The sequence below is a fragment of the Erinaceus europaeus genome, chromosome 1 (assembly GCF_950295315.1).
Source record: "Erinaceus europaeus chromosome 1, mEriEur2.1, whole genome shotgun sequence".
Lineage (NCBI taxonomy): Eukaryota > Metazoa > Chordata > Mammalia > Eulipotyphla > Erinaceidae > Erinaceus > Erinaceus europaeus.
Genome location: NC_080162.1, coordinates 104,723,807 through 104,751,503, shown reverse-complemented (window position 1 = coordinate 104,751,503; position 27,697 = coordinate 104,723,807). Strand labels below are relative to the sequence as shown.

At 39.9% G+C, this 27,697-nt stretch overlaps 1 protein-coding gene across 3 annotated transcripts in view; it reads right to left on the bottom strand.

Moving 5' to 3' along the window:
- The window catches only part of PLCE1 (phospholipase C epsilon 1), a 447,646-nt gene that overhangs the window by 92,857 nt on the left and 327,092 nt on the right, over nucleotides 1-27,697 (bottom strand). For all 3 annotated transcript variants that reach the window (XM_060192220.1, XM_007535620.3, XM_060192230.1), the window contains 5 exons: nucleotides 26,305-26,980; nucleotides 10,061-10,243; nucleotides 6,655-6,772; nucleotides 4,152-4,308; nucleotides 46-168 (listed from right to left, as the gene is read on the bottom strand). In XM_060192220.1, coding sequence (XP_060048203.1) covers nucleotides 46-168; nucleotides 4,152-4,308; nucleotides 6,655-6,772; nucleotides 10,061-10,243; nucleotides 26,305-26,980 — 1,257 coding nt within the window. The remainder of the gene's footprint in view (nucleotides 1-45; nucleotides 169-4,151; nucleotides 4,309-6,654; nucleotides 6,773-10,060; nucleotides 10,244-26,304; nucleotides 26,981-27,697) is intronic.

Sequence of the window (27,697 nt, the reverse complement as noted above, 5' to 3'; positions counted from 1 at the left end):
ATCCATGTCAAACTTCTTGAGAAAGTATAAGAAAGCAAGCCATACCTGAATGATTTGAACAGCTCAACAAATTCCACAAAACTCATGTTACTGTCTGAAACCATGAAGCTCTGAAAGCCCTTCATTCCTCCTTTGATGCGTCCATGCCAACTGCTGCTGCTCCAAGCACTGCAACAAAGACAAGATTTAGCAGACAAGACTGGGGCCAGTTTTGTCATTCTGATGAACAGTATGAGCCGAAAGATGGATTGCAAGCCATTTAAGGTTGAAGCTGTTTTCTGGACTCTTTTAATTTCTTTCAAAACTAATCTATCACTATATCATGGCAGAAAAAAAATTCATGTTTTTAAGCTATCTAATAAGAGAACAAAGCTAGGCTAATATTCTTTGGCTAATCATAGCAGGTCAGCAGCAAAAACAAACAAATAGAAAACTTCCCTTCAATGTTTGGAATAAAGTAATTTATTTAGTAGCTCAAATATAATCTATAGAGAGTATGCATTTTCCCTATATTTTAAATTATAAAAATGCAGACATATTTAAGAAGCAAGTCTTGAATGTATTAATGTTTTTTCTTTTCCTTTTAAGCTAGGTCTTTTTTTATTTTATTGGATAGGACAGAGAGAGAAATTGAGAGGGGAGGGAAGGTAGAGAGGGAGAGAGAAAAATAGACAACTATAGACTTGCATCACTGCTTGTGAGATGACCCCCTGTAGATGGGGAGCCATGGGCTCGAACCAGAATCCTTACATGGGTCTTTGTACTTCATACTATGTACACTTAACTAGGCGGGCTAGTGCACCACCATCTGACCTCCCCTTAAACTAAAACTAGGTCATAGGTAAACACGTGGAAGGGCTTTTAATACTAATGAAAAATCTAAGTCACAAAAAAAAATTAATGCTGGGAAGGAGGCAACTATGCCAATTATTATATGTGCATCTGACAAGGCTATATCTGTTCAGTCTGAAAATAATAGCGAGGTCCAAAACAGTCTAGGTAGTTCACATTTTTACTCTTTACACTGGTTGCCTCGCAGGATAGCACAGTAAATGTTGTTTTAAGATTTAGTTATTTATTTTTTTAAGATAGAGAGGTGGAGGCCAGGAGGTGTTGTACAAAGTTAAGTTCACATATTACTAAGCACAAGGACCCAGGTTTTAGCCCCTGCTCCCCACCCTGCAGGGGAGATGTTTCATGAGTAGTGAAGCAAGTCTGCAGGTGACTATCTTTCCCCCGTTCTATTTCCTTCTCATCTCTCAATTTCTCTCTGTCCTATCTTAAAAGAATAACAACAACAGCAAACAAATAAACAAAAAAGAATTTTAAATATTTATTTATTTATTCCCTTTTGTTGCCCTTGTTATTTTATTGTTGTAGTTATTATTGTTGTTGTTATTGATGTCGTCATCGTTGTTGGATAGGACAGAGAGAAATGGAGAGAGGAGGGGAAGACAGAGAGGGGGAGAGAAAGATAGACACCTGCAAACCTACTTCACCACCTGTGAAGCAACTTCCCTGCAGGTGGGGATCCGGGGCTCGAACTGGGATCCTTACTCCGGTCCTTGTGTTTTGTGCCACCTGCACTTAACCTGCTGCGCCACCGCCCGACTCCCAGGGAATAGTTCTATACCAAATCCACCACCAAAATTCTGTATCTTCCTCCACTGATTAATATTTTTAGACAAATCAATGGGAAGTGTCTTTATTTTTTCAATAACCTTTTATTTTATTATTATATACTTTTGAAATGCTTCAAATATATAAGCATTGAGGAGGTATTAACAGCCAGTTGATCTTTACTCTTGATGACAGTATTTATTATATATGATATTTACATATAAAATATATAATATATACAAATATATATTTATTTTATATAACATGTTTGTTATGTGTATATATTTTCTTTTTACCAGAGAACTGCTTTGGAGTGCTCAGGCATGAGAGTCTCCTTGTATAACCATTATGCTATCTACTCCTGCCCTGATAACATTTATTCATGAATAACTGTGCTTTGTTGACATCTAGAGGTCATCTTTGTTAATAGAATAAAAGATATTTCTTCCCTTTTTTCCCCCCTTCCTTCCTTCCTTCCTTCCTTCCTTCCTTCCTTCCTTCCTTCCTTCCTTCCTTCCTTCCTTTTTTTTTTTTCCCCACCAGGGCTATCACTGGGGCTCTGTCCTTGCATGTTTCCTCTTCTCCCAATAGACATTTTTCAATTTTTAGGATAGAGGATAGCATACAAAGAAAGGAAGAGAGAATTAAAAGAGAGGTGAGACATCATAGCACTGCTTCACCCTTTGCAAAGCTCCCATGCCGGAGCTCCCATGTGGTGAGGGCTGGGGTCACTAATCTGGGTCTTGGGGAATAGTAAAGTGTGCACTTCTCCTGGGTGAAACATCTCCTGACCATGCAGTTCTTTATAAGAAAATTTGTTGACTTTCATTGTTCAAGAAGATAGAAAAAGCTCAAGTGTTTCTATCACTGGCATTTAAATAAGTACATTCCCTGGACACCTGTCATGGGGAGATTAGCAATTGTACCCATGTACTGTGAACTGTGTAACTGCCCAATAAAATAATAACCAAAGTACACTCCTATTTACCTTTTTACTAGTTCTTTCTTTACATATAACTTGTGGACTCATTTCCCTCCAAATTCAGGAATCTTTATTTGACCACTCTTTCTCTTTATAGGACTGACTTGATGTTCTTCTTCCATCTTTCTCCCCCCTCTCTCTATTTTAGACTGCCTGGTGAGCAGTGGCCTTTCTGCTCCTGTAATGGGGTCCTGTGATCTTGCATCTGGCATGTTTATTATTTTTCTTTTTTTGGCATGTCAGTTCTTATACTTGTGTTCTTTTTGAATTTTCTTTCTTTTCCTGTTCATAAGTTACTGAAACAAAGCAGAAGGTTACTTAATCTAAGTTATCTGGCTATTTTATTTATCTGGGATACTGTATAGGCTGGTTAGCACTGTAAGAAATCTAATATTTTATCAGGGGACCTTTTTTTTTTTTTTTTTTTTACAAATCTAAATTTACAGAAAAGTCTTGAGAATGGTCAAAGTATCCCATGTACCCTTGAGTTAATGTGAAATATGAAGGAATAAAAAGCATAAATCAAGTTAAAATACACATTGTATATGAAAATTTCCCTTAGAAAATAATTCCCTACAGGATTCTTTATTTTTACTTATTTTCCCTTTTTTTCCCCTTTTGTTGCCCTTGTTTATCATTGTCGATGCAATTTTTATTGTTGTCATTGCTGTCGTTGTTGGATAGGACAGAGAAGTCGAGAGAGGAAGGGAAGACAGAAAGGGGGAGAGACAGATTGACACCTGCAGACATACTTCAATGCTTGTGAAGTGACCCCCCCCCTTGCAGGTGGGGAGCCAGGGGCTCGAACTGGTATCATTATGCCAGTCCTTGAGCTTCGCACCATATGTGCTTGAGAGCACCTGTTTTGTTTTGGTTCTTTCTGGCACTTCTGCATTTCTTAAACTTTAGTATAGGGGTAGAAGGAAATAGTGTGGTACTCTGGTTCACTTGGGAAGATTTCATATTAATTAATTCTGAGAAGGTAGATGTTTCACATTTATAATTTATATGGATCTTATATAAATATAAAATAATTTACTATAAAGTCATTTTTAGATTTATATCTAAGTGTATCCAACTTAATGTAATATAGTCATTTCTCTAGATATTTCTACCTCACACAAGAGAAGAGTATTAGATATAGTTCATTTGTTAGCAGAGGGGCAAGCAGTTAACCCTAAACTTACTATAATCTTCATTTAGAACAATGCTATCATTGCAAAAAGCTTCTGTTGCCTAGTATTATTCTAAATGAAGACTACTGCCACATTTAGTACAACCACCAGCCAGTTATAACCACAGAATGCATTTGATCTGATTAGTGTAACCAAGAAACAGATTTTAATTTTATATAGTTTAGTAATCTGTGAAGGAAGAGTATAAAACCTGGAAGTTTAGAATCATTTAAACAGTGGGTTTTTCAATTTTCAATTGCACTTATGAAGCCAAATTTAGAGACAATCATTCCATAGAGCTCTAGAAGAATATGCCTTCTATATAACTAGAATGGCAAGAAGTGTCCTACTGTTTTGTCATGTTAAGGCCCCACCTGGATGGGCTCTTGTTTGAAGAAGACAGCACAGGGGAAGACACTGGCCTGATGGGAGATGATGTCCCTGTAGACAAGTTAGGAGAGGCAGCCGTGGTCAAAGAGTGGGCTCTTCTGGAATGGAGAGGGTTAGGAAGGGTAGTGGTGGTGTTCAGGTCTGTGGATTGAAAGGCAGAAGAGAGACAATGATTTTCATTACATTTTCCTTCAGATAGTAAATAAAAACCAAAGATGTCTCTGAATGTCTGGACAAACCATTTTATGCAGGTAACTTGTATATAAAAAGTACTAAGATATTTTGATGGTTAGATTAATTTAGTGGGTTACGAATCTTGGCTATACATTCTTTAATTTTTTTTTTTTTAACTTTATCCCTTCCTTCCTGTCGGGTAATTGTGAAGAGTCTCACAAAGCACCCTGCATTCCTGATAATATGGCCTGTCTACATAATCACTGTTTTGTCTGAAAGATCCCCATCCATTCCATTCCTTTGATTTATCTTCTTCTACCTCGAGACCCTCCCTGCCTGCAGGGTAATATTAATCCTACCAGTTAAAACACTCAAAACAGTTGCTAAGGAAGTTCCTACCTTTCCAGCTTGCTTTTGCCTTTCTCCACCCCCTTCCTAGCCATTTCCGTTTCTGACTTGCCACTTCCGGGTCTACATTTTAAAAGCGTTGGCTCTCTGATCAATAAAGACATTGCATTGCCACTCTGCCATGAGTTCATGAGTCATCTATCTTGTGTTGCTGAGTGAGTAGCAGCCCAGGCTGGTTCTGGTCGAGTTCTCTCTAGCCCAGAGAGTAAGTGCCCAGGAAGAGGCACCCCACACTAGCCCAGCACCTTCCTTTCTTCTCCTTCTCCTCCTTCCTCTTCTTCTATTTCTTCCTTCTTCTCCTCCTCTTTTTTTTCTTCTCCTCTTCTCCTTCTATTTCTCTTCTTCTCCTCCTCCCTTTTCTTCTCCTTCTTTTTTTTTTTTTTTTTTTTGCTACCAAAGTACTGCTCAGCTCTAGCTTATGGTGGTGTGGGGAAGTGAACCTGGGACCTGGAAGTGAACCTTTGGAGCCTCAGGCATGAGAGTCTCTTTTCATAACCATTATGTTACCTATCCCAGCCCTTGGCTACACAATCTAATAATACAGAGAGCTTAAAAAATATAGACAACTGGGCATCCAGAGAACATTTGAATTAGATGGTCTTGTAAATGACCAGGACATCCAAATCTTTTATTAAAAGTTCTAATTTCAATACCTAAAACAGACTTCCTAGTTTTTTCACACATGAAGACCCTTAGTTCCATCTGCTCTATTCTTACCTTTAGGTTCTTGATTATTATTCTTCTTCTTTATTTTAAAAAGCCCTGCTTTATATCTTACTGCTTTTCAGCCACTAAGTTTTAGATGCTACCATGACACCATCCTGACTTCCCTGGGCAGAAGACCTCATCAATGTGCCCCAAAGTCTCACTTCTCCAGAGCCCTACCCAACTAGGGAAAGAGAAACAGGCTGGGGTATGGATCAGCCTACCAACATCCATGTTCAGTGGAGAAGAAATTATAGAAGCCAGACCTTCCATCTTCTGTACCCCAAAAAGAATTTTGGTCCATATTCCCAGAAAGGAATAAAGAACCTTCCAGTGGAGGAGATGGGACATGGAAGTCTGGTGGTGGAAATTGTATGGAATTGTACCCCTCTCATCCCACAATCTTTTTAATTGTTATTAAGTCACTAATAAAAATGTTCTAATCCCAATAGGGTCGAAACAAACATAATCCAACCAATTTTGCCTCAAACAGACATCATGTTCCTTGTTAATAACTGTAAGCTAATTATAGAGAATTTTATTCCAAGTACACTATATTTGAATATATATATATATATATATATATATATATATATACATATATATCTAAGTTGGGGCCTTACACATACAGAATTTTATCACTCCAGGGCTGAATTTTTCATTCAGATAAAGAAAGAGACAAGAAGAGAAGATTGAGAGGCAAAACATCACAGCAGCAAAACTTGCCCAGTATCATAGCTTTACCCATATAGTCTCCAGACTCAAACATGGGCCATACACATGGCAAGGAACATGGCAACCCAGTAAGCTATCTCTTTGACTGCTAGGAGAAATATTTTTTTGGTTCTATCAGTGAGTGATAAACAAAGTCAAGTGTGTTTTACATAAAAAGTAGCATTGTTAATTTAAGCACTGTTACTATTAAGCCAAAACGTAGAATTAAATGCATTTTTTCCCCATGTAAGATGGGAAAAAAAAAAGTCTCAGATCTGTTTATTGCACTAAAGTAAAAGACTCTTGGGTGGGGGGAAGTTCAGGTCCTGGAACATGATGGCAGAAGAGGCCCTAGTAGGGAGTGAATTATCATGTGGAAAACTGAGAAATGTTACACATGTACAAACTATTGTATTTTACTGTAGACTGTAAACCATTAATCCCTCAAAAAAAAAGTCTCAAATAGATGTGACTACATTGTTTTACCTGATTCTTCTTGTTCATTAACATCTTGAGGATCGGATCCACTTCGGCTCCGACATTCTTTGTGCATTTTGACCTTTCTGGTGGCCATTTCATCGTCAGTTGCCTCTCCACTCTCACCCTGGGAACACAAAGCCCTTTGCATCTCAGACCATATTTCTCTCCCATTATTGCTTTAGTTCAGGCAGACCTCTTTCCTCAGAACTACCCATTTTTAATACTGCCTCCCCCAGGTGAGACCAGTCAAGACCTACATGACATCTGACCAAGTATTTTCATGTCATATCATCCCACTTGTTCTTCACTATAAGACAACACTCCTCTGAGGAGCAGGCCACCAATAAATGGCATACGAGCTCAGGCTCTCCTTACAGAAAACTGTGAAACAGAATGGGGCTTTTCTTAGATAGCTACAGAGAAGATGTATTACCATCTTATATTTAACATTTAATATGGAGCTGGGTAGTGGCGCACCTGGTTGAGCACACATGGTAGAATGCTCAACGACAGGAGTTGGGCGGTAGTGCAGTGGGTTAAGCGCAGATGGCGCAAAGTGCAAGGACCGACATAAAGATCCCGGTTCGAGCTCCCGGTTCCCCACCTGTAGGGGGGTTGCTTCATAGGTGGTGAAGCAGGTCTGCAGGTATCTATCTTTCTCTCCCTCTCTGTCTTCCCCTCCTCTCTCCATTTCTCTGTCATAACTAACAATGATGACAACAACAATAACTACAACAATAATACAACAAGGGCAACAAAAGATAATAAATAAATATTTAAAAAAAAAAGAATGCTCAGCGACCCAGGTGTAAGCCTCCGGTCGCCACCTGCAGGGGGAAAGCTTTGTGACGGTGAAGCAGTGTTGCAGGTGTCTCTCTGTCCCTGTCCTCTCTATCACCCCCTTCCCTCTCAATTTCTGGCTGTCTCTATAAAATAAGATAATTAAAAAATTAAAAAAACATTTAATACATAATACTAAGTACATGCCCTTTTTTATAATTTGGTAAAATCCACATCACATTTCCCATCTTAACCATTGTATTATATTTATTAAATTTTAAAATTATTTTTCTTTCTTTATTGGGTAGATACAGCCAGAAATCAAGAGGGAAGGGGTGATAGAGAGGGAGAGAGAGGGGTCTGAGCAGTGGTGCACCTGGTTAAACGCACATAATATGAAGTGCAAGGACCTGCTCAAGGATCCTGGTTTGGGTCCCTAATTCCCCACCTTGAGGGTTGGGGGGGCTGCTCCACAAGTGGGAAAGCAGGTCTTTAGGTGTCTATCTGTCCTAGCCAATAGAAAATGGAAAAAATTGCCTCCAGGAGAATGGATTCATAATGCTGGTACCTGAGCCCCAGCAAAAAGAGAAAGGGAGAGACACAGAGACACCGGCAACACTTCTTCAACACTCATGAAGCTTTCCCCCTGCAGGTGGGGGTGGGGACTCGAACCCAGGTCCTTGCACGTTGTAACATGCTCTCAAACAGGTGCACCCCCACCTGGCCCCATCTCTTAACCATTTTAGAGTGTGCAATAGTGTTAGCTATATGAATGTTGTTGTGCAACTGTTCTCTAGAACTTATTTTTAAAAAATATTTATTTATTTCTTCCTTTTTGTTGCCCTTATTGTTTTATTGTTGTAGTTATTATTGTTGTTACTGATGTCATTGTTGTTGGACAGTACAGAGATAAATGGAGAGAGGAGGGGAAGACAGAGAGGGAGAGAGAAGATAGACACCTGCAGACCTGCTTCAAGCGATTCCCCTGTAGGTGGGGAGCTGGGGGCTCGAACCAGGATCCTTACGCTGTTCCTTGTGCTTTTGTGCCACCTGCGCTTAACCCGCTGTGCTACAGCCTGATTCCCAGAACTTCTGTTTTTTTTTTTTCCTCCAGGGTTATTGCTGGGCTCGGTGCCTGCACCATGAATCCACCGCTCCTGGAGGCCATTTTTCCCCCTTTTTGTTGCCCTAGTTGTTGCAGCCTCGTTGTGGTTATTATTGCCATTGTTGACGTTGCTTTGTTGTTGGATAGGACAGAGAGAAATGGAGAGAGGAGGGGAAGACAGAGAGAGAGGGGAGAGAAAGACACCTGCAGACCTTCTTCACCGCCCGTGAAGCGACTCCCCTGCAGGTGGGGAGCCGGGGGGCTCGAACCGGATCCTTACGCCGGTCCCTGTGCTTTGCGCCATGCGCGCTTAACCCACTGCGCCACCGCCCGACTCCCTCTTTTTTTTTTTTTTTGCCTCCTGGGTTATCACTGTGGCTCCATGCTTGCACTACGAATCCACAGCTCCTGTGACCATTTCTTCATCTTTTTTTTTTTTTTGATAGGACAGAGAGAAATTGAGGAGAGGGGAAAATAGGGGGAGAGGAAGATTCTTGCAAACCTGCTTCATCACTTGTGAAGCGACCCCCTTGCAGGTGGGAAACTGGGATCCTTAAGTGGGTCCTTGTGCTTCATACTATATGTGCTTAACCTAGTGGCCCACTGCCTGCTCCCCTCTAGAACTTCTTTAACTTGCAAATTTGAAACTTCATGTTTATTCAACAACTCCCTCTTCCTCCTTCTTCTTGAGGCCTTCTAAGCAACCATCATTTACTTTCTGATTCTAAGAATTTGACTTTTCTGGTATTTCATATAAATGAAATCATGCATAACCAAAGGTTGCTGCTGGAATATTTTACATATGCAATATCCTGAAGGCTCTTTACATTACTGTACATGTTAAGACTTTCCTTTTCTTTAAATTTTTTTAAAAAAATTGTCTTTTAAAAACATTTATATATTTATTTCCCTTTTGTTGCCTTTTTATCGTTGTTGTAGTTATTATTGTTGTCATTGATGTCAATGTTGTTGTTAGATAGGACAGAGAGAAATGGAGAGAGGAGGGGAAGACAGAGATGAGGAGAGAAAGGCACCTGCAGACCTGCTTCACTGCCTGTGAAGTGACTCTCCTGTAGGTGGGGAACCGGGGGCTTGAACTGGGATCCTTATGCTGGTCCTTGCACTTCTCACCACGTGCACCTAACCTGCTGTGCTACCGCCCGACTCCCTGTTCTTCCTTTACTGAATCACATTTTTATGCCTATATACTGCCTTCTCTGTGAGGGACATTTTGCTCTGTATTGTAGATTTCCTAGATCTTTTTGAGATCCATCTGTCACCTTTTCCATAGTGTGATGATCTCTTGTTCTAGTCTATGGACTCCCTGAGTTACTTCTTAGGTTAACTCAGTTTCTTGGATTGGGTCTAGTACCTTCGAGGTGTTTGGTAAGCTCTTACATTTCATTTTCCTTACACCTCACCTTGTTTGTTGCCCACTCAAATGATTAGGGTAGTTTATGGCAATACAGTCCATAGAATGGTTCTGGAAGACTGGGTTTGATGCTTAGTAAACAAACAACAACCTACCCTCATAAGAATCTTCTTCTTTTTCTTGGTGGTGTTTATGCTCAAGGTGTTGTTTCTCTGCATGTTGGGCTTCTCAGTACTCTTGGCTGATGTCCCAGGGCTAGGGTTTCGAGTACTCCATCGTCTGCCCCCAAACAACTCCACAGCATGAGCCAAAGTTGGACCTTCAAACCGGCCATCCTCCTGTAAAAGAACCACATGGTTTTGTACATAGAGGAATAGTAAGTAATGTGGGACTAAATATTTTAATAACTTCCAGTAGATTCCCAGAGGTGAATTTGCGTATGTAACCACTAAGGAATAATTATAGGGCCAGACAAGTGACTGTCTTCTATTGTGATTTTTAAAAGGATTTTATTTATTTATTAATGAAGAAGATAGGAAGAGAGAAAGAACCAGACATCACTCTGGTATATGTGCTGCCGAGGATTGAACTCAGTACCTCATGCTTGAGAGACCAGTGCCTTAGCCACTGAGCCACCTCCCAGACCATGTTATTGTGATTTTTTTTAAAATCATATTCCTTCACCTATTGTAAATAAAAGCATTATTTATATTCTATATATTAAAAAAAAATATCATCATGTTCTCTGTTGTCCTGACCATATCCCTACTGAGTTCTAGTGATGTACTAAAATGCAGCTATGTTCAGCTGGGATATAGAAAAAAATTCCCTTCCCAGTTTCAAAGGTTATCTTCTACAATTACTGTCACAAGAAAATTCATTAAGCTATTCATTGTATACTAGGGTCTTAGGGGGGAGAGAGATAATCTATTCAGCAAAATCAAGTTCTATTCACTATTGTTTCTTTCCAGGTATATTTCTCACCTACTGTGATGCTAGGGATAGTCTGAGTTTAAATACAGGGTATGAAATTCACTTTGGAAATCTCTGGGGAGCATTTCAAATACTTAGATTGCTATGCAAAGATAAAGAGCTTTGGGATGGGTTGGGGACTCCACACATATTACTGTGAGCTGTAAAAACATGGTTAAGGGACAAGTGACTGTGGTGACCCCAGCAGGAGTTTGGGACTATTAGCATACAGATGAAGTCACCCTGAGGAGGTTCTTCAGAGAAGGGAATGTATAAAAGCAAGGGACTGTGAGTCTCTGGTTGCTGCTAATTCTCCTGGTCAGAAGCATCTCTGGGAGGTGCGCCAGGTATCTGTCATGGCTGCTTCTCCTGGGAGCTGAACACGTGTGACTCTGCTAGCCAGTAAACCTTTAGACCCCTCTACAGCCATGAGCAACCTTTACCAGAGCTTATAATTGTTTATCTTATGGGACTAAACTTTTGATAACTATATTCAGACTTTATAAACCTAGTATATGCTTAACCCTTGATGATAAGTGCTTATGCCTTTTACCTGTTTCACCCTAATAAACCTTGTATTGTTTAAACCAGTTTCCAGCTCCCCACTGTCCATCCTTTTATGTGCCGCAGCAGCCCCCAAAACTCCCAACCACCTTTTTAAAGTTAATTTACAACAGATGATGGTTTATAACAGTTGCTTCAAATAAGACAACTTTATGTACCTTACACTAAGCAGTAATAGGAAATTGTTAAACAACAGTCGACAAGTCTCCTTAAAACACAGAAAAGCTAGTTAATAAAACTATGTGATCATTCTTTTTATGTGGCACTGGGGAATGAACTGAAGACCTTACGCATGTGCCAGTGAGTGGTCTCCCTGGTCCAAATTTTAAAGTTCTACATGGTGGGGGGGGGGGTGAGAAAGGAGAGAGAAACCAATGCATTGCTCCAATTCCATGGTACACTCCTGGTACTATTCATGCTGTTTCCATGTGGATTATGGTAATAACTGGGATTAAACTTGAAACCCTAGAGCCTTAAGCATGAAAGTATATATACTGCCTCTAGGGCTATTGCTGAGGCTTGGTGCTTGCACTACCAATTCACTGCTCCTGGTGGCTAATTTTCCCATTTTTGTTGCTCTTATTGTTTATCATTGTTGTTATTATTGTTACAGCTATTGTTGTTGTTATTGTTGGATAGGACAGAGAGAAATTGAGAGAGGCTGGGGAAGACAAAGAGAAAGATAAGGGGGAGAGAAAGATAAGCACCCGCAGACCTGCTTCACCACTTGTGAAGCGACCCACCTGCAGGTGGGGAGCCACAGGCTGGAACAAGAATCCTTACTGGTCCTTGGACTTCACACCATGTGTGCTAAACCCGATACACTATCGTGTGCCCCCACACCAAGGAAGTATCTTTTGTGGTAATGACTGTGCTAACTTACATCCCTTGGAGCACTGCATTAAAAATATAGAGGAGGGGAAAAGTAAAGTCAAGGAGTTTTATCCTTCAGTTCTTTGTATTCAAGAAATCTTATTGCAACATCCAAACACTAGCTAAGGAAATAATCATAGGAGTGAGTAAAGAGTTTGAAAGAATTGTCATTAGAAATACAGAAACAACAAATGAGACTCTGGAAGAAAATATTAATTATCTCAAGGTTATTAGAGAGGTGAAAGGTGAAATAGCTGAGCTAAGAACACAAATAGTTGAAAAAGCTAAAAGAGTATCAGAACAGGGTAACAAAACAGATGAACTCCAGAAAACAGTAGAGGGGAGAGAGAATAGAATCAATGAGGTGAAGACACAATTAGCAAGATCAAGGACAAATTAGAGACAACTAAAAAAGAAGTAAGAGATCTCAAAGAGAGATTAGAGATACCGAAAACAACAGAGTCCTATGGGATGACTTCAAAAGAAACAATATACGCATTATTGGCTTACCAGTGGAAGAAAGAGAGGGAGAGGAAGAAAGCATTCTTCAGGCCATAATAGCTGAAAACTTCTCTAGTCTAGACAACATCAAAGACATAAAGGTTCAAGAAGCTGAGAGGGACCCAAATAGAATTAACCCAGAATTAAAGACACCAAGACACATCATATTTAGAATGGAAAAGAATAAGGATAAAGAAAGGATCCTGAAGGCTGCAAGAGAAAAACAAAGAGTCATCTGCAGAGGAAACCCCTTAAGGTGAGCAGCAGACTTCTCCACACAAACACTACAAGCCAGAAGAGAATGACAAGATATCTACTGAGTGCTCAATGAGAAAGGCTTTCAACCAAGAATACTGTATCCTGCTAGATTGTCATTCAGACTAGATGGAGGCATCAAAACCTTCTCAGACAAGCAACAGTTGAAGGAAGCAACCATCACCAAGCCTGCACTGAAAGAAGTTCTGAAAGGTCTCCTATAAACAGTCAGACCACCATAAATAGGCCATCTATCAGAACACTCTAAAACTCTACAAGAATGGTGTTAAAATATCTTCAATCTTTGATATCAATAAATGTCAATGGCCTGAATTCACCTATTAAAAGAGACAGAGTAGGAAGATGGATCAGAAAACACAACCCAACAAAATGCTGTCTACAGGAAACCCACCTAACTCAACAAGGCAAACACAGACTCAAAGTGAAAGGATGGAAAACTATCAACAGGCCAATGGCCCACAAAAAAGGGCAGGAACAGCTATTCTCATATCAGACACAACAGACTTTAAAATAGATAAGATTAAAAAAAATAGGAATGGACACTACTTAGCGCTCAGATGATCAGTCAATCAAGAGGACTTAAAAATTATTAACATCTATGCACCCAATGAGAAGCCATCTAAATACATCAAACGTCTAATGAAAGAGCTACAGCAATATATTAACAGCAACATAGTCATAGTAGGGGACTTCAACAGCCCACTCTCTCAACTTGACAGATCATTCAGGCAGAAAATCAGTAAAGACATAAGGGAGTTAAATGAAGAGATAGATAAACTAGAACTACTGGATATTTTCAGAATCATTCATCCCAAGAAACTGGAATACACATCTTACTCAAGTCCACATGGATTATTCTCAAGGATAGATCATATGTTAGGCCACAAAGACAGCATCAGCAAATTCAAGAGAATTGAAATCATCCCAAGCATCTTCTCAGACCACAGTGGAATTAAACTAACACTTAACAATCAACAAAAGATTAGTAACAGTCCCAAAATGTGGAAGCTCTACAGTACACTTCTTAACAACTTCTGGGTCAAAGAGGAAATAAAGGAAACAATCAAAATGTTTCTAGAGTTCAATGAAAATGAAGACACAAGCTATCAAAATATTTGGGAACCAGCTAAGGCAGTACTGAGAGGGAAGTTCATAGCCATACAAGCACACATTAGGAAACAAGAAAAAGCACAAATAAACAGCCTGATTGCACATCTTAAAGACCTAGAAGAAGAAGAACAAAGGAACCTTAAATCAAGCAGAAGGACAGAAATTGCTAAAGTTAGGGCAGAAATCAATAACATCGAGAATAAGAAAACCATACAAAAGATCAACGAAAGTAAATGTTGGTTCTTCGAAAGAGTGAACAAAATCGACAAACCTTTAGCCAGACTCACAAAACAAAAAAGGGAGAAGACCCAAATAAATCGTATACTAAATGAAAGAGGAGATATCACAACAGACATCGCAGAAATTCAACATATCATGCGAGGCTTCTATGAATAACTATATGCCACCAAGCTAGAGAACCTGGAAGAAATGGACGATTTCCTAGATACCTGCCAACTTCCAAAACTAAGTAAAGAGGAAGTGGATAACATGAACAGGCCCATCACAGCTAATGAAATTGAAACAGTTATCAAAAATCTTCCCAAAAATAAAAGTCCTGGACCAGATGGTTTTACAAATGAATTCTACAAAACTTTCAAAGAAGAACTAATACCTCTACTTTTAAAAGTCTTCCAGAAGATTGAAGACACTGGAATACTCCCTGCCAGCTTCTATGAAGCCAATATCACCCTGATACCAAAAGCAGACAGGGACACAACCAAAAAAGAAAACTACAGACCAATATCTCTGGTGAACACAGAGATATTGGTCTGAACACAGAGATATTGGTGAACACAGAGATAATGGTCTGTAGTATTTTGTCTGTATTTTGTAGTATTTTGTCTGTATTTTGTTCAAAATATTGAACAAAATTCTAGACAACTGGATATAGCAGTATATTAAAAAGATTGTGCATCATGACCAAGTGGGGGTTTATCCCAGGCATGCAAGGTTGGTTTAATATATGTAAATCAATCAATGTGATCCACCACATCAACAAAAGCAAGACAAAAAAACCACATGGTCATATCAATAGATGCAGAGAAAGTCTTTGACAAAATACAACATCCTTTTATGATCAAAACACTACAAAAAATGGGAATGGATGGAAAATTCCTGAAGATAGTGGAGTCTATATTTAGCAAACCTACAGCCAACATCATACTCAATGGTGAAAAACTGGAAGCATTTCCCCTCAGATCAGGTACTAGACATGGATGCCCACTATCACCATTACTATTCAACATAGTGTTAGAAGTTCTTGCCATAGCAATCAGGCAGGAGCAAGGAATTAAAGGGATACAGATTGGAAGAGAAGAAGTCAAACTCTCCCTATTTGCAGGTGACATGATAGTATACATAGAAAAACCTAAGGAATCCAGCAAGAAGCTTTTGTATATCATCAGGCAATACAGTAAGGTGTCAGGCTAAAAAATTAACATTCAAAAGTCAGTGGCATTCCTCTATGCAAACACTAAGTTAGAAGAAATTGAAATTCAGAAATCAATTCCTTTTACTATAGCAACAAAAACAATAAAATATCTAGGAATAAACCTAGCCAAAGAAATGAAAGACCTGTAAACTGAAAATTATGAGTCACTACTCAAGGAAATTGAAAAAGACAGAAAGAAGTGGAAAGATATTCCATGTTCATGGGTTGGAAGAATTAACATAATCAAAATGAATGTTCTACCCAGAGCCATATCCAAATTTAATGCTAACGCCATCATGATCACAAACACATTTTTTAGGAGAATAGAACAAATGCTACAAATGTCGATATGGAACCAGAAAAGACCTAGAATTGCCAAAAGAATCTTGAGAAGAAAGAACAGAACTGGAGGTGTTACACTTCCAGATCTCAAATTGTATTATATGGCCATTGTCATCAATACTGCTTGTTACTGGAACATGAATAGACAAACTGACCAGTGGAATAGAACTTAGAGCCCAGAAGTAATCCCCCACACCTATGGACATCTAATCTTTGACAAAGGGGCCTAGACTACTAAATGGGGAAAGCAGGGTCTCTTCAATAAATGGTGTTGGAAAAAATGGGTGGAAACATGCAGAAGAATGAAACTGAACCACTATATTTCACTAAATACAAAAGTAAATTCCAAGTGGATCAAGGACTTGGATGTTAGACCACAAACTATCAGATACTTAGAAGAAAATATTGGCAGAACTCTTTTCCGCATAAATTTTAAAGACATCTTCAATGAAACAAATCCAATTACAAAGAAGACTAAGACAAGTATAAACCTATGGGACTACATCAAATTAAAAAGCTTCTTCACAGCAAAAGAAACCACTACCCAAACCAAGAGACCCCTCACAGAATGGGAGAAGATCTTTACATGCCACACATCAGACAAGAGGTCAATAACCAGAATATATATAGAACTTGCAAATCTCAACAACAATACAACAAATAACCCCATCCAAAAATGGGGGCAGGACATGGACAGAATATTCACCACAGAAGAGATCCAAAAGGCCGAGAAACACATGAAAAAATGCTCCAAGTCTGATTGTCAGAGAAACGCAAATAAAGACAACAATGAGACACCACTTCACTCCTGTGAGAATGTCATACATCAGAAAAGGTAACAGCAGCAAATGCTGGAGAGGGTGTGGGGTCAAAAGGACCCTCCTACACTGCTGGTGGGAATATCAATTGGTCCAACCTCTGTGGAGAACAGTCTGGAGAACTCTCAGAAGGCTAGAAATGGACCTACCCTATGATCCTGCAATTCCTCTCCTGGGGATATATCCTAAGGAACCCAACACACCCATCCAAAAAGATCTGTGTACACATATGTTCTTAGCACACAATTTGTAATAGACAGAATGTGGAAGCAACCCAGGTGTCCAACAACAGATGAGTGGCTGAGCAAGTTGTGGTATATATATATATATATATATATATATACATACATACAATGGAATACTACTCAGCTATAAAAAATGGTGACTTCACCTTTTTCAGCTGATCTTGTGTGGACCTTGAAAAATTCATGTTAAGTGAAATAAATCAGAAACAGAAGGATGAATATGGGGATGATCTCACTCTCAGGCAGAAGTTGAAAAACAAGATCAGAAGAAAAGAAAAAAAACAAGTAGAACCTGAAATGGAATTGGCGTATCGCACCAAAGTAAAAGACTCTGGGGTGGGGGTGGGTAGGTGGGGAGAATACAGGTCCAAGAAGGATGACAGAGGACCTAGTGGGGGTTGTATTGTTATATGGAAAACTGGGAAATGTTATGTATGTGCAAACTATTGTATTTACTGTTTAATGTAAAATATTCCCCAATAAAGAAATAATAAAAAAAGAAATCTTATTGCTACAGTTTATGTCTTTTACCAAGTGAACTACAATTCTTTGAAATACAACTACTGGGATCATTTCACTCATATGTAATATAAGATTAAATTAAATTAATTAATTCATGTATTTTTTACTAAAGCACTGCTCAGCTCTGATATATGTTGGTGCTGGGACAGAACTTGGGTCTTGGAACTTCAGATATCAAAGTCTTTTGCATAATTGCTATGCTATCTCCCCAGCCATATGTTTAATTTAAAGCATTAAAAAATCACATGGACTTTTAAAATGATGGAAGGAAGAAAGGAAGGGAGGAAGGAAGGAAGGAAGGAAGGAAGGAAGGAAGGAGGAAAGTAGCAAACTGTCCCCAAGACTTTGTCAAAACTATTGTGGTTATCCTGGAAAGGGCGCTGGAAGGGAGAGGGGGCACAGAACTGTGATGGCTAATGTGGTGTGGAACTATAGTCCAGTCCTTTAATCTTTAAAATATTTTATTTATTTTAATGAAAGAGAGGTTCAGAGAGAATGATACAGAGAGACAGAGACCAGAGTACTGCTTGGCTCTGTCTTATGTGGTGTTGAGGATTAAACCTAGGATCTCGGAGTCTTAGATATGTCTAAAAATATCATACCAATGTTGATAAGCATGTGAAAAGATATTTCGTAAAATATTAATGAAAATTAAATTAAAAAAGAGGTGCTGGGCGGTAGAGCAGTGGGTTAAGTGTACATGGCGTAAAGCGCCAGACTGGCGTAAGGATCCCGGTTCGAGCCCCCAGCTTCCCACCTGCAGGGGAGTCACTTCACAGGCAGTGAAGCAGGTCTGCAGGTGTCTATCTTTCTCTCACCCTCTCTATCTTCCCCTCCTCTCTCCATTCCTCTCTGTGCTATCCAACAACAACTACAACAATAATTATAACAACAAGAACTATAAGCAACAAAAGGGAAAATTAGCCTCTAGGAGCAGTGGATTCATAGTGCAGGCACCAACCCCCAGCCATAACCCTGAAGGCAAAATAAATAAATAAATAGAAAAGATACTTATCAAAAGATATGAGATAGCTATTAGAATAACCTATTAGAATGACCAAAATGGCACACACCTGGTTAAGTGCACACATTACCTGTGTTCAAGCTCCTGGTACCCCTACTATAGGAAGGATGCTTCATGAGCGGTGAATCAGGTCTGCAGGTGTTTCTCTTTCTCTCTTTCTCTCTCTGTTCCCCTTCCCCTCAATTTCTCTCTGTCCTATCAATAATAAATAAATAAAAATTGATTAATTAGTTAAAAAGAATGACCAAAATGCAGAATATTGACAACATAAAATAATAGAATGAAAAGCAGCAGGAACACTCATTCATCGATGGTGAGAATGCAAATGGTACAGATAGTTGGGAAGGTGGTCTGATGGTTTCTTACGGAACAGCACATACATTTTAACATATGATCACAATAGTATTTACCCCAAAGGAGTTGAAAACTGGGTTAATACAAAAACTGCACAAGGATGTTTGTAGCAATTTTACTCATACTTATCAAAACTTTGGAAGCAACTAAGAAGTCCTTCAGTGAATGGATGAATGACTAAACCGTGGTGCATCCAGACAATGGTGTGCTATTCAGCACCATAAATAAATGAAAACAACATGAAAATATCTTGAATTCATATTACTAAGTGAAAGAAATCAATCCAAGTAGGTTATACACAGTGCCATTCCAACTATATGACATTCAGGAGTTGGCAAAAACATGTCGAAAATAAAAAGATCAGTGATTGGATGGTTCAGGTGGAAGCTAAGGTGGGGTGAGAGGAAGAGATAAATAGAACACAGAGAACTTAAAAAATATGACTTATTTTGGATAGAGATAGACATTCCTAAGGGAGGGAGGGAGAGAGAGAGAGAGAGAGAGGGAGAGAGAGAGACTTACAGCACTGTTTCACCGACTCATGAAGCTTTGTCCTGCAGGTGGGGACTAGGGGCTTGAACTGGGGTCCTTGCATATGATAATGTGCACTGCCACCTGGCTCCTACACAGATGGATTTTAGGGCAATGAAAATATTCCCTATGATGTTATAGTGGTGGATCTCTGTTATTACACATTTATATAAACCTACAGAATATATAGTACTGAGTCATGGTACACTCGGTTGAGTGCACACATTACCATGTGCAAGGACCTAGGCTCGAGCTTGCTTTCCCATCCCTATCTGCTGGAAGGAAGCTTCATGAGCCGTGAAGTAGTGCTGCAGATGTCTTTCTTTCTTTCTCCCTATCTCCCCTCTTCTCTCAATTTATCTCTGTCCTATCAAATATAAGGAAAAGAAAATAAAAATAAAGCAACTGGTTTTTTTTTTAAAATTAAAAACGAAGAATATACAGTACTCGTCACTAAGACTGGAGTCCAAAGTAAACTTTGGGAAAAGATTATGTGCCAGTGTAGGTTTAATTCTTGTAAAAAAAAAAAAAAGCCATCCTGGTGAGTGATGTTGAGATCTAGGAGATTTATGGGAAATTTCTGGACCAGCCTCTCAGTTTTATTCTAAACTTAAAACTTCATAAAAAAATAAAATCAGTAATTGGGCTGGCAAAATAGCTCACCTGGGTAACCTGCTTTGTCATGAGTGTGACCTAGATTTGACCTGGCACTCACTGCAGTGGGGAAGCCTTGGGCTATCATGTTTTTCCATCTCCAGCTCTTTTCTTTTTTCTTTTCTTTTTTTTTTTTTTTGCTTCTAGGGTTATTGCTGGGGCTCGGTGCCTGCACTACGAATCCACTGCTCCTGGAGGCTATTCTTCCCATTTTTTTTGCCCTTGTTGTTGTTGTCACTGCTATTGTTGTTGGATAGGACAGAGAGAAATCGAGAGAGGAGGGGAAGACAGAAAGGGGGAGAGAAAGACAGACACCTGCAGACCTGCTTCACCACTTGTAAAGTGACCCCCTGTAGGTGGGGAGCTGGTGGCTCGAACCGGGATCCTTACGCTGGTCCTTGAGCTTTGGGCCATGCGTGCTTAACCTGCTGTGCTACTGCCCGGCCCCTAAAAATGATTTTTAATTATCTTTATTTATTTATTGGATAGAGACAGCCAGAAATCCAGAGGGAAAGGGAGAAAGACAGAGAGACACCTGCAACCTGCTTCACCACACTCAAAGTTTTCCCCCTGCAGGTGGGGACCAGGGGCTTGAACCTGGGTCCTTGTGCATTGTAACTTGTGTGCTCAATCAGGTGCACCACCACTTGGCTGGCTGGCTCTCTCTCTCTCTGTCTCCTCCCTCCCCTTTTCTCTTTCTCTCTCTTTTGCTATCAGGGCTATCACTGGGGCTCAGTGCCTGCACCACTCCGGTAACCTTTCTTTCCTTCCTGCCTTCTTCAGTAATTTTAAAGGGCAGATAGAAATTGAAGGGAGGGAGATAGGGAGGGAGAGGGAAAGAGAAACATCTGCATACTTGCTTTATCCCTCATGAAGCTTCCCCCTGCAGGTGGGGACCAGGTGGCTTGAACCCAGGTCCTTATGCACGGTAATATGTGTGCTCAACTGGGTGTGCCACCAATTGACTTGTCTCTCACTTTCTATCTGAAAAAGTTGGTCTAGAGTGGGGAGAACCTGGAGACAAATAGTTAAATTATTGTGAGTGAAGGAAGACATAGTCTCAGTTTTAGAAAACAGTTTCTGTGAAAGTTAAGGATTAGCAAATTGATTTCTTAAAAATATTCATGCGATCAATTTGTAATAGCCAACACCTGGAAGCAACCCAGGTGTCCAACAGCAGATGAGTGACTGAGCAAGCTGTCATATATATACACACACAATGGAATACTACTCAGCTATAAAAAATGGTGACTTTACTGTTTTCAGCCGATCTTGGATGGACCTTGAAAAATTCATGTTAAGTGAAATAAGTCAGAAACAGAAGGATGAATATGGGATGATCTCACTCTCAGGCAGAAGTTGAAAAACAAGATCAGAAAAGAAAACACAAGTAGAACCTGAACTGGAATTGGCATATTGCACCAAAGTAAAAGACTCTGGGGTGGGTGGGTGGGTGGGTGGAGAGAATACAGGTCCAAGAAGGATTCAGAGAACCTAGTGGGGGTTGTATTGTTATATGGGAAACTGGGGAATGTTATGCATGTACAAAGTATTGTATTTACTGTTAAATTAAAACATTAATTCCCCAATAAAGAAATTAAAAAAAAAGAATAGGAAAGCTATCAAGGGAGGAGGTTGGATATGGAGTTTGGTTGATGGGAATTGTGTGAAAATGTTCCCCTCTTGTCCTATAAACTTGTCAATATTTCCATTTTATAAATAAAATTTTTAAAAAATAAATAAATAAAGATTTAAAAAATATATATTCATGCAATGGGAGTTGGGCGGTGGTGCACATAGTACAAAGTACAGGATCCACTCAAGGATCCTGGTTTGAGCCCCAGCTCCCCACCTATGTGTGCCGCTCCATAAGCAGTGAAGCAGGTCTGCAGGTGTCTCCCGCCCTCTCCCCTTTCAATTTCTCTTTTATAACCAATAAAAATTAAAAAAAAAAAAGAAAAAAGGCCACCAGGAGCAGTGGATTTTGTAGTGCTGGCACTGATCCCTAGCAATAACCTTGGAGGCAAATACATACATACATACATACATACATACATATATATATATATATATATATATATATATTCATGAGCTTTTTTTTTTTTTTTTTTCTCCAGGGTTATTGCTGGGCTCGGTGCCTGCACCATGAATCCACCACTCTTGGAGGCCATCCTTTCCTCCTTTTGTTGCCCTTGTTGTTGTAGCCTCGTTGTGGTTATTACTATTGCCATTGTTGATGTTGTTCGTTGTTGGATAGGACAGAGAGAAATGGAGAGAGGAGGGGAAGACAGAGAGGGGGAGAGAAAGATAGACACCTGCAGACCTGCTTCATCACCTGTGAAGCGACTCCCCTGCAGGTGGGGAGCCGGGGGCTCGAACCGGGATCCTTACAAAGGTCCTTGCGCTTTTTGCCACATGTGCTTAACCCACTGCGCCACCGCCCGTCCCCAATTCATGTGCTTTTTATGTGGTGCCAGGGATTGAATCCAGGACATTACATATGTATTCTACCAGTAGGGTACCTCTCCGGTAAAATGTCTACTTCTTTCTTTTTTTTGATTTTTTAAATATTTAAATATTTATTTATTTATTCTCTTTTGTTGCCCTTGTTATTTTATCGTTGTAGTTATTATTGTCGTCGTTGTAGGGTAGGACAGAGAGAAATGGAGAGAGGAGGGGAAGACAGAGAGGGGGAGAGAAAGACAAACACCTGCAGACATGCTTTACCGCCTTTGAAGCGACTCCCCTGCAGGTGGGGCGTCAGGGCTTGAACTGGGATCCTTATGCCTGTCCTTGCGCTTTGTGCCATCTGTGCTTAACCCGTTGTGCTACTGCCCAACTCTACTTATTTCTTTATTTATTTTGAGAGAAAGACCCAGAAACCATTCTACCATCCATACAATTTCGATTTGTTTTTGTCCTTGTTCTCAGGTGGAGCTGGAGTGTTAATCTAGAGTCTTGAGGAAATATGGCAAGTGCTCCTCTGCTGAGCCACCTCTCTGAACCTACCCATGACTTTTTACTCCTGGCTTATTCTGGGGATTTATTAGACCAACCTAACCTTTTGAATAGCTCCTTTTTCCACTTGAAGAAAGGTCAATTCTTTTTCTGTTGCTTATATCATTAAGAAGTTTACCTGGCGCGGTCAGGTGGTGGCGCACCTGGTTGAGCACACATGTTACAGTGTGCAAGGACCCAGGTTCAAGCCCCTGGCCCCCACCTGCATGGGGAAAGGTTCACAAGTGGTGAAACAGTGCTGCAGGTGTCTCTCTGTCTCTCTCCCTCTCTATCACCCTCTTCCCTCTCAATTTCTGACCGTTTCTATCCAGCAAATAAATAAAGATTAAAAAAAAAAAGTTTACCTAGGGCTGGGAAGACAGCATAATGGTTATGCAAAAAATATTTTCATGCCTGAGGCACCAAGGTTCCAGATTCAATGCCCAGCACTACCATAAGCCAGAGCTCAGCAGTACTCCTGTTTCTCTCTCTCTTTTGTTCAAAATAAAATAAAATAAAATAAAATATTAAAAGAAGAAGTTATGGGTCGTCACTTCTTTTCTTTTTTTCTTTTAATTTATTTATAAAAAGGAAACTAACAAAACCATAGGATAAGAGGGGTACAACTCCACACAATTCCCACCACCAGAACTCCGTATCCCATCCCCTCCCCCGATAGCTTTCCTATTCTTTATCCCTCTGGGAGTATGGACCCAAGGTCATTGTAGGATGCAGAAGGTAGAAGGTCTGGTTTCTGTAATTGCTTCCCCGCTGAACATGGGCGTTGACAGGGCGATCCATACTCCCACTTACTTCTTTCCACGAACACCTCAAGTCTAAGTTCACATTACCTATCTTTCCTTTGTATCCCCAGATGAATGTCTCTGCAAAGTTCACTTGGTTTTATTGCCTTGTATTCCTAGAATTCATTACAAATATTACCATTTCTTCAAGTCTTTTGCCCTGCGTGTGGCCTGGATTTGAGTCCTGGAACCGTATAAGAGAGGCTACGGCACTGGGAGAAGATGTGGTGCTGCAGTGCCTCTCCCTCTGTGTCTGTGTGTCAGGATCAAAAAAGTAACCCTGACAGGCAAAATCAAGCATGTGCAAGGCCCTGACCCCGAAATAAAAAGGGGGAAAGAGAAAGAGTAGACAAGTATAGTTACAGAAGTTTTTAATAGAAATGTGGAACAGCCCATGACGACTCATGCATTTCTTTAATATATATTTATATACCAGAGCACTATTCAGCTCTGGCTTATGATGGTGCAGGGGATTGAACCTGGGACTTCACGTAGCTTCAGGCATGAGAGCGTGTTTGCATAGCCAGTATGCTATATCTAAACAGGTTTCTGTTTTACTTTAGAATGCTCAGAACCTGCCATGTACGCAGGCTCTCATAAATCATGAAGAGGGGCACTTAGCAATTTAGCAAGATGCCTATTTGACCTTTTGTTCTGTAAGTACCGATTTAGCATCCTTTTGATGTTTCCTGAGACGATCTGGGAACTGGTCTATATGCTGGGAAAGTGATTAACTCATTGACTTTTTTCATTTTTCCCCCTTCAAAAAAGAAATACACGTAGGGGTGGGGGAAACAGCATAATGGTTATGCAAACAGACTCATGCCTGAGGCTCTACGTTCTCAGGTTCAATCCCCTCATATCACCATAAGCCAGAGTTGAGCAATGCTCTGGTTAAAAATAAATAAGTAAATAAATAAGTAAATAAATACAAGAAATATTTTTGCCACTAGGGCACCACTAGGATTTTGTGCGTATTTGATTCCACCACTCCTCGTGGACTTCTTCCCTCACCCCCTCCATAGAAGTTGAACAATAGAGAAGGAGAGAGAAACAGAGAAAGAGACACTGCATTATTGCCCCACTGCTTGTAAAGTTCTCCCTCTGTAAGGTGTTCCCATACTGTTTTGGGGCTCAAACCTGGGTCCTCACTTATGGTAAGGTGTGCACTCTAACAGGTGAGCTATTTCCAGGCCTCCAGAAAGAACACTTGAATATCTGTCTAGCCCCGAATTAGTATAAAGGGTTTCACAGTACAATTTTTGTTCTGCTGAAGCACTGAGTAAGGAAAAATATGTACATAAAATGATTTCATTCCAGATGACAGAAGGTCATAGATCACAATCATTATTTTCAGACAAGACAATGACAGAGCCCACTATGAGCCAGGCACTACTCCACACACTGTACAGGGTTCACATTCTGGCTACACACATAGTGACTCAGTTCAACCTCATAGCCTCCCTATGAGGAGGTATCCTTACTAATGCCATCTTACTAATAAGACACTGAGTCACCACCATAATGACTTTGTTTTAAGACTCTGACACTTTGGGAAATTGATGCAGTGATCGAATATTTATCAGTGAATTTATCCCTTTCTCCTGAAAGGGAAGGTGTTTATTTTCTCCCAAACTCACTACTTATATAGTAGCCGATAAAACACAAATAACAGTGTGGTAATTTTCAAATTTTCAACTCAGTTTCCCTCCCTCCCTTCTTTCCTTCCTTCCATTTATTCATTTATTTATTTATTCATTTATTTATTTATTTATTTATTTTTTACCAGAGCACTGCTCAGCTCTGGCTTACGGTGGTGGCGCAGGAGACTGAACCTGAAACTCTGGAACCTCAGGCATGACAACCTCTTTGCATAACCACTATGCTATCTACCCCTGCCCTCAACTCAGTTTCTACTGATATTGTTAATAAAAAGGACTGCATTCCCATTGCTAGTTAAATAAGAAGAATGAGTGGAGTTTCTTCAACACAATGAACTTCTCACTTAGATTTTTATATTTTGTTTGCATTATTATCATTACCTAAAGCTGTATATCTTCTGATTTCACTTTACGTTTCAAACTGAGATGGTCACTTGTCATATAAACATGGAATAATTTCCAATAGCAACTCCACTTCTCTTTACATTATTAATATTGCCATTTTAAAATGTAATGATCTGTTTGGCTGTATGACTCACACACCAACAGTAGAATTAATTAAAATTATGAACAACAACAACAAAACCTAGTTATAGAAAAGTAAACTAACAAGTACCCAATATCACTAGACTCTGGCAGTCTAGATGCCAAGTGTGGTTTTGTAAGATTGATACGTTGAGAATCATGCCTTTGAAGAAAGAGAAAAGCTATACTACTTACCTGATAGAGGCTGACATATTGTTTCCGCAACCACTGTTGTCTTTGATCCGGGAACTTCCTCATCTTTCTCATAGCACTCGTGAGTTCCAACAATCCACTGAAAAGCATTTTAGCTGTATGTCTTGGTGCCACGAAGTGTAATAATCTATTGTCTGTGGTTTGAAGTCCATAGAGTAGTGTCACACCAGTCTCAGAGAGAAACATACCACCCAGTTTGTTCTGAACACACACAGTGTGTATATCAATGCTAGGGTGTCCCATATACACAGCCTTCACTGAGAACAGGTCCAAGACGCCCTCTGCCAGGCCACTTAACCCAGTGTTGCCCAATAATGGGAATTTGCCAGGCTCCGGCGTGTTACTAAGCACACTGAGTTTTGGTCTTGCACTGTTTGGGGAGGCAGTGGTGGGCTTTATCCAGGTCAAAGTGCTATTGTCAGGCTGAAGCTGGAGAAAGCAGCGGGCAGAGAGGTGTGTGTCCTGGTCGTAACGGATGACTGTGGCCCCCTGGAGCAGGAACTGGTGCACGTCAGCCCGAATGGACAGCACATACCATGGGATGAGCTCTGTCCCATGGTCAAAGGCCTTCTGTGGCTCCTCTGATCCATGAAGATCCCCTTCTTTGGGCTGATCAAAGAGGTCATTTTCAGAATCCAACAAGTCTCCAATTATAAACCTGAAGGGAGAGATACAGTTTTGGTCTGTCTTCCAATCAGAAGTGGGAACATTCTAAAACTTTTCACTGACATTGGCACCAATTAGTACCAATTAGTTCTTTCTTCAGCACAGATAGAAACTGAAAGGGGAGGGAGAGAGGTAGGTAGACACCTGTGGCACTGCTTCATGGCTCTTGAGGCTTTTTTCCCCAAAGGTAGGGGCCGGGGGCTCAAATCTGAGTTCTTGCTCATGGTAACATGTGCACTCAATGGGGTGTACCACCACCTGGCCCCTATATATTTTCTTAATAATACTCCCTGCAAGTTTAGTATGATTTACATGAGCATAATTTATCAATGAGTGAACACAGACGAAGTTTAATCTTTTAAGGCAATAAAATACACCTTTTAAAGGAACTTGCTATAGTTGTATATAATAATAGAGTCTGGAGTTTTAAATTTACTTCTGGCAACTTCTTGGTTTTAATTAATCTAGCACCTAGCTCAATGACAGGCTGCTTCTAAATTAAATAAGCCTATGTGAAGACTTCGGAGCCAGTCTGCCTGAAGTTTAATCCTAGAGTTACTAGCTGTGAGATCCTGAGTAAAATGCAACTGTTGTGAGGATGAAAACATTTACTATTTGTATATGTTTCAACAGTGTTTATTGAAAGTATTCTGTCAACAAATAATAGTATGTTAGATATTGCTAGCATTATTGTTCATATTCTAGAACA